This window comes from Bacillus rossius, chromosome 3 (genome assembly GCF_032445375.1).
Source record: "Bacillus rossius redtenbacheri isolate Brsri chromosome 3, Brsri_v3, whole genome shotgun sequence".
NCBI classification, from domain to species: domain Eukaryota; kingdom Metazoa; phylum Arthropoda; class Insecta; order Phasmatodea; family Bacillidae; genus Bacillus; species Bacillus rossius.
In genome coordinates, this window is record NC_086332.1 from 100,298,978 (window position 1) to 100,306,047 (window position 7,070).

A 7,070-nucleotide genomic window follows, 5' to 3' on the forward strand; every position below is an offset into this window, starting at 1 on the left:
ATTTTTTATCTTTAACTTCTTTTATTTTCCACCCCTTGCAGTAATGGGTGGTCATGTAAAATATATTTTTAGACGAAAATTGTAAATAAATGTTTAAGTTTTATAATAAAAAGAAATAGATTTAATAGTGTACAAGGTACTGATTTTTTTTTATTTATTATTTTCAAACCATATTTTAAAGGCTTGCAGCAATGGTCCGTCTTATCAAAATTTGTTTCAAACAAATGTTTTGGATAAAAATGATAAGATTTACAAACACCTTGAATGAATTTGACGGTGTGCCCATGAACAGAATTATGATTTTTTTGTCCTCCAAAACTTGTTACTTCCACCCCTGGCAGTTATGATTGGTCATATCAAAAATGTTTTAGACAAAAGTTTTTGGTTATACTCTTACGAGTTATGATACGTTCAAACTGTTGTGATATTTTCCATATTATGGGATCTAAGAGCAATTTTTCTGTTTTTCAAAAAACATTCCCCATTTATACTCCTTTGGTCAGAAATTACCCATTAACAAACTCGACTGAGATTTTCCACAGTTATATATATATATATATATATATATATATATATATATATATAAATAAACTTTTGATTTGTCGATGGTTTTGGAGTTAACTGACCATGAGACAAAAAAACAACAACTATATAATACCAATTTGGCCACTTTTAATGTTTGTATAGGGAACTGAGATGTTTTTAAAATGTTCAAGCACGTTGTAACATTCTTGACTGGTCGAAGAACTTCAGAATTCTACTTCTTTACTTGAAAGGTAATCTCTAAGATAAATAACTTCATCAAATAAATTATCTTCATCTATCTAAAAGTTAAAGCAATTGCTTTTCAGTAAGTGATTTGACTTATCAATATCCCCCTAAGTGGAAATTGCTTCAGAAGCAAGTACTTAAGTATTCAAAGATGATAGTAAACTCGCACCAGGATTTTAAATAGTCAATGGCTCTTGAATACATTAGATTTGATACATTGAAATAACATAAACGAGTTAGAATTCCCTCTCGTAAACAATGTTCTAACCATCATTTCTATAAACTTCTCATTCTTATGGGCTTAAAGATTATGCCTAAGATCGTACATAATCAGCGAAAATTCAATAATACCTCTGTAATTTATTTGCAACATTTTAATTGTGTAATAAAAAACAAAAAACAAAAATTACTATGAATAAATAGAAGCCACAACTCCGTTTTGGGGTCACCAAAGAGAGTTTTGAGCATTACAAGATAACGTGCTTCAGACAAAAAGAACTGTTGCAGTGGTCAATACATTTTCATTAATAATAACCATCATACAGATAAATTCCCCAAGATTTCGTTGTAATCTTTATCAAAAAATTCACAGAATTCTTTTAATATTGTGACACCAAAAGTATAAATATCGAAATACCCAAACATTTTGATACCATTCCTTCCACAACTACCGAAACAGCGTGTATTGCCGTTTGTGCACCATTATGCACAATATGGGCAACATGTACTAACCTAGAAAAGATTTGCATAGATTTAATTTTAATTTGATGTACATATTTACTTCTTCTTTTCTCTTACCATACGAAATTGCTGTTAGTATTGTCTGCTGATATAGCAACTAAATTTATTTTCTAATGATATTTCTCTATTACTTGCACAATTTCTCTTTAAATAAGAGCAGACGTTTCTCCAGGCACTTCAATAAAATCAAGCAAATTACTTTTTTTATTTCTCTGTCTTTGTCATTAAAATTGAAGTATCGCCCCACAACAGGTTATATTTTTACATTACTGTGATTGGAAGTATCAACAGAATATAATTACTGTTTAAAAAAATATATAATTATAATTATAATTATATATATAATTATAATCATAATTTTATATATATATATATATAATTCATGAACTGCGAGTCGGCCCAAGGAGCCGGAATTTGTTCTTGCTCAAGCAAATATTTTTATTTTCAAAATTTTAATTAAATAACTTGTTCAGCCCAAGAGCGAAAACTTTGGCTGTGGCTAACAGTTTAGTGAGCAAAAGTATTTTCTTGAATTGCTTTATTAAATTATTTGCTGGAGGGAGCACTTTAAAAAATAAAACATACAACTGAATTCACTGAAACGATGATGCTCTTAACGATAAAACAATTTTTATGTTTTGCAGTACATACATGCTCAGTAACGGACGTAGTGCCACAACTTCCTATCAAAAGCACACTATGTATTACACACTGACTAAACAATGAATATTCTCTTTGCTTTTGCTGATATTTGGCGCAGGCCTCAAGTATGGAAACAATAACTTTAGTGAATCGTCAAATACGCACAATCTCTTCTTCTTGACTGGTGGGGTGTGAACTTCATGCTAACTTTTGAACAAGCGTAATGTTATTGGTTTTCATGCAATCTACTCAGATTCAGGCTGACTGAACGATTTGTGCACTGTTAATTAAAATGTTAGGTTAAATACACATGACAAGACCTGCGGGCTGCGGTGCGTCATCAGTTACACTGTATTGTTGCCGAGGACTGTGGTGCGCCAAGAAGCACAGAGTTGCCCAAAATATTATTGATACTACTGGTAGATGAGGGGGCATTCCGGGGACACTTGCTGGCAGGGGACAGGACTTGGGTTGCCGTCTGTCGCCCGTAAGGCCTGAGGTGGAGGGATGTGGCGCGGGACTGAACCAGCCGTGCGTGGTCGTGCCCGCAGTTGCGGTGGGCGGGCTGCTGCTGGTGCTGGCGGCGGCGGCGGCGGCGTGCGAGGAGGCGGCGGCGGCGGCGGTGTTCACGGCGCGGGTGGACGGCTTCCCGCAGCCGGGCGTGGCGGCGGTGACGGTGAAGCGCGTGCTGAAGGGCGGGGCGGGGCGGCTGCGGCCGGGCGGCTCGGCGCTGGTGCGGCTGCCTGGCCTCCAGCAGGAGCCCTGCTGGCCGGCGAGGCCCCTGCGAGCCAGGGACACCCGCCTGTTCCTGGCCGGCTCGCCCCTGCAGCCCCTGCAGCCCCTGCAGCTGATAGCACCGCCCCTCGTGCTCACCCGGGCCTTGCTGGAGCGCGCGTCGGCCGCCGTCAGAGGTGAGACCTCTAGCCTACTGCTACCGGCACAACTCACATCACTCTAACCACGAACATGTGTTGCATCTCGGACACATGTTGTACTACCTCAACATCTTGCCGACCAGTCAGCCGTTCGCTGTTGCGAGCGTAGATAGATATCTTACTGCGCGGCTCGAGGGCGTGACTATCTCTATCACGAGTTACGCTGCACTCGAGCTAACCTGAATGGTTCGAACTCGACTTTCTACAGTTTTTCCTGCCGTCATCCTTATAGAACCAAACATGCACGGAGCTTGACTGACACCTTTTACAAATAGCATTGTTAAAGGAACAGTAGTTTCTTGTTTATAACATCTTATAGCAGAAATCACTTAACGAAAATTAAAAAAGAGGAAAATTTGCAGGAATGTATTTTAACGGTATTTGTCACACAGTTTACCTTATATTAATTTGTAAGCATTTGTTATTGTTATGATAAAGAGTTTAAAAAATTGTTTATAATAAAAGTCTATTTTTTTCTAGCCTTCTCTTTAAATACGCATCAAACTCCGCAAAACTTAGGTTCTATAACCTATTGATTTCTTATAGTGACATGTCTACTGGAGTCAGGCCGTGTGTTTAGTGCCTAGGCCTGGCTTCAACTTAAAGTTCAGTTATAAGTATAATGCTCGTGTTGCGGTAGTAGTAGCGTGTTATTATTTTATGTGGTTTCGTATGCAGCCTGCTACTCGGTGATATATTCCGATGTAGTGTGGGTACTGTGTTTCATTATGCAGACGTGGTTGTATTGAATATACTGCTGTTTGTGTAGTGGTATTGGCAGTGTACTAGATTATGAACCAGCAGTCAACCTAATTCAGCCACTTAAAACACAAGTACTGCAATAGTTATAATAATAAAAACAACACACCCTCGCCTATAGCTTGTGACGAAACCTTAAGAGTGAGGCTGGAATGCTTATACACAATTAACAAAATACTGATGTTTTTAAATAGATTTTTATATGGCTCCAGAATTATATGTTTTCCAACTTAAACAAATTCTAAAGCTATCAGGGTAGCTTGCAAAACCTATAACTGACGAAACAATAACAATGATAGTTGACAGCTAACAGTGTAAACAAGACTCACTCAGGTTGTGAAAGAAATACTACAATTCACTCCTTCAATAAAAACGAGGATAAGTATTTGCAAGTAGGATGAAAATTAAAAACAGGAAGTTAAGTTGGACACTCTCACAAAAACAGTATCATCACAAAACTATAGTCTTCACGTTGCAATAGTTTATCAGGGTTCTAGTTTTGATATTATATATTTTTCCGGCTAGCAGTAACCCAGTGGTAGGCACAAAATCTATTCCAAGGACCACTGGGCCAAACTAGACTGATATTCGCTGTGTTGGCGAATGTCAGTTGGACACAGATCGTCGTTAGGGAAAATTATATGGTTGTTTTTCTATTGTTTATGACCTATGGCGTAACAAGGAATTGTTACCTGTGGTGCGCCGTGGTGGAAACATCTGCCAGAATAGGGAATACCTGTAGTACGGCAGGTGTAGCGACTTACTTACGGCTATTGTTGGTCGCACTCACAAACACGCACAGTCCTATAACGCAGCCCAGCCTATCCCGTATTGAATGTTTGGCTAAAAAATGCTGCACGTCTCTAGGCCTACAACAAAGGCAGTTGCTATTTCAAAATTTCTAGGTTCACAAAGTCCAAATTGGCGCCTAAATATACCGCTCAGTGTCGCAGGTTAAGTCCGTGGAAGCACGAGGAACTCCCCGAAGAAACATGATCTGGCGCTTATACACCGGCGTCGTCATACCGAAGCCTTGCTGGGATTGATTCAAATTCGGCGCCTAAACGCTTAACGTAACAAATGCAATAAACAACAATACAAAATAAAAGTTACCTAGTAGTGCATACACCACTACACACGTAGTAATTACTGACATAAAATAAAAAGTTTAATAAAAATGCACATAATAAATAATATGAAAATACTTCACAAAGCTTCCTGATAAAAGTTGTGAAAACCCACTTCCGGTTGTTTGAAACTTGGTCCATGGAGTACTGTGTCTGTAGGATGCTCTCAAAACGTAAACAAGGAAACAATGGAGCATAGTTAATGGCAGACACGCGCACGGGAGGTGACAGTTCATAATGTTTATGTTTTTAAAGTTTATATTTAATTAACTTAACTTCATGTGGGTCGCGTATCAGCACAGTTAGTAAGACGATAAAATATAAAACTTTTTGTCGAAACAATTTGTCAGTTGGAACAGGTACGAGGCAGACTGTGTATGAGTAAAATTGTGTGCAGTTTTAACAGGGATGATTATCTGACGTTTGTTACAACATTTTAGATTAGTTGAAACGTAGTAAAGATTATTATAAACGTTATATAGTACTTTCTCATTACCAAGTAATCGTTATCTTGTCGTTAATTTGTAAAGCTCATTTTGAAACCCGTTCTGGTGACTCTGTGAATACCAGCGGAGTACTCCATTAAAATATATGACGGGACCAATCAAAGCGTTACGCAAGGACGCAAGAACGCGCTGCGGTTTGTCGGAACATATCGTCTCGGGAACTTGAGAGCGCACATCACTCCTCAGAGACGTACCCCTGCTACTACCTCGGCGCCGGGGAAGACGGCAACCCGCGCAGCACCAGTGCCGAGACGTGAGCCGCCCACGCAGGACTGTGCGGTCATGAAGACCGAAGCATGACTTGAGGACTATACAGGCAGCGAACAACTCCCGCGAGTAGGTTCAGCGCGTACACTTCCGTGGGAGGTGGGCGGGTCAAGCTGGAGGGTTGGAGAAGTCGATTGGTTATCTTGTCTGATCGTCGCCCCTACGTCATTCCGGCCAGGTCTGTCCGCCGCGCAAGATAGCGGTGTTCCGTAGCCTCTGTCTCTTTGTCCTTGAGTCTCGTAGTGTCGCGTTACCTTCGAATTACGGTCGTTTACTGTAAGTCAGAATGTGGCGTTATGTTGAGCGCATTACCCACCATTCACGTCATTCTGTCCCCCCGAAGCAATCCGAGTAACCGAGTTCAGCACACGTCCTTGTTCACACCAGATAACTATTGGCTGGAGGAGTGTTTTTTAGGTGAATTTCAAAGAAAGAATAACTATTGTAGCCATTACAATGGCACGGCTTCTGGAAAAAGTTTTTATATAGTTTTTCGTTTCGTGGTCCCTAGATTCCAAAACCATCATCAACTCAAAAGTTAATATATATAATTATATATCACCTTTTTTTGGACACGATACATGCCGTAATTTTTCACATATCACTTCCAAACATAAATATAGTAATAGAAAATATCGATCAAGTTCGTTAATGGGCAAAATTCCACCAAAGGGGTAGAAATAGGGGATTTAAAAAAAATCACTAGAGCTCCCTAAATATGACAAATATCGCATCCGTTTAATCGTATTAAAACTCGTAGGAGTAATACCAAAAAACCTTTTTCTAAATACGTTTTTGATACGACCAATCAAAACTGTAAGGAGTGGAAAAAACAAGGGTTGGAGGGCAAAACCATTCATGACTCCCGAAATAGGTACCCCATTGAATCCGTTCAAAATACCGTATAATTTTTATTTAAAACTTTTCTTGGAACAATTATTGATTAAACGAAACATTGCAGCCGGGAGATGAAAACAAAACAGGGGTAGGATGAAAAAAACTCATAACTACCTTAGTAGGCACACCATCGAATCCACTCCAATTGTTTGCAAATTGTATAACTTTATCTTAAACTTTTATCGGAAACAATTTTTTATGAAACGAAAAATTACAGCAATGGGATGATAAAAACCGGGGTAGGATTTAAACAATTCATAATTTCCGAACCAACTACACTATTAAATCCGTTCTTATTTATTGTAAAACATTAAAATATTATTTACAACTTTCGTCCGAATAATTATTATACGACCTACAATTATAGCTAGGGGTGAATGTACAAGGATTGAAGGACAAAAAAAAAGCATAACTCCCTTAGTAGG

The 7,070-nt window shown here is 38.8% G+C and overlaps 1 protein-coding gene across 1 annotated transcript in view; it reads left to right on the forward strand.

The window, feature by feature from the left end:
- LOC134531350 (uncharacterized) overlaps positions 1–5,738 on the forward strand; it is a 29,041-nt gene extending 23,303 nt beyond the window's left edge. The window contains exons 2-3 of the mRNA XM_063367049.1: positions 2,706–3,065; positions 5,668–5,738. Coding sequence (XP_063223119.1) covers positions 2,706–3,065; positions 5,668–5,738 — 431 coding nt within the window. The remainder of the gene's footprint in view (positions 1–2,705; positions 3,066–5,667) is intronic.
- Positions 5,739–7,070: the final 1,332 nt, after the last annotated feature.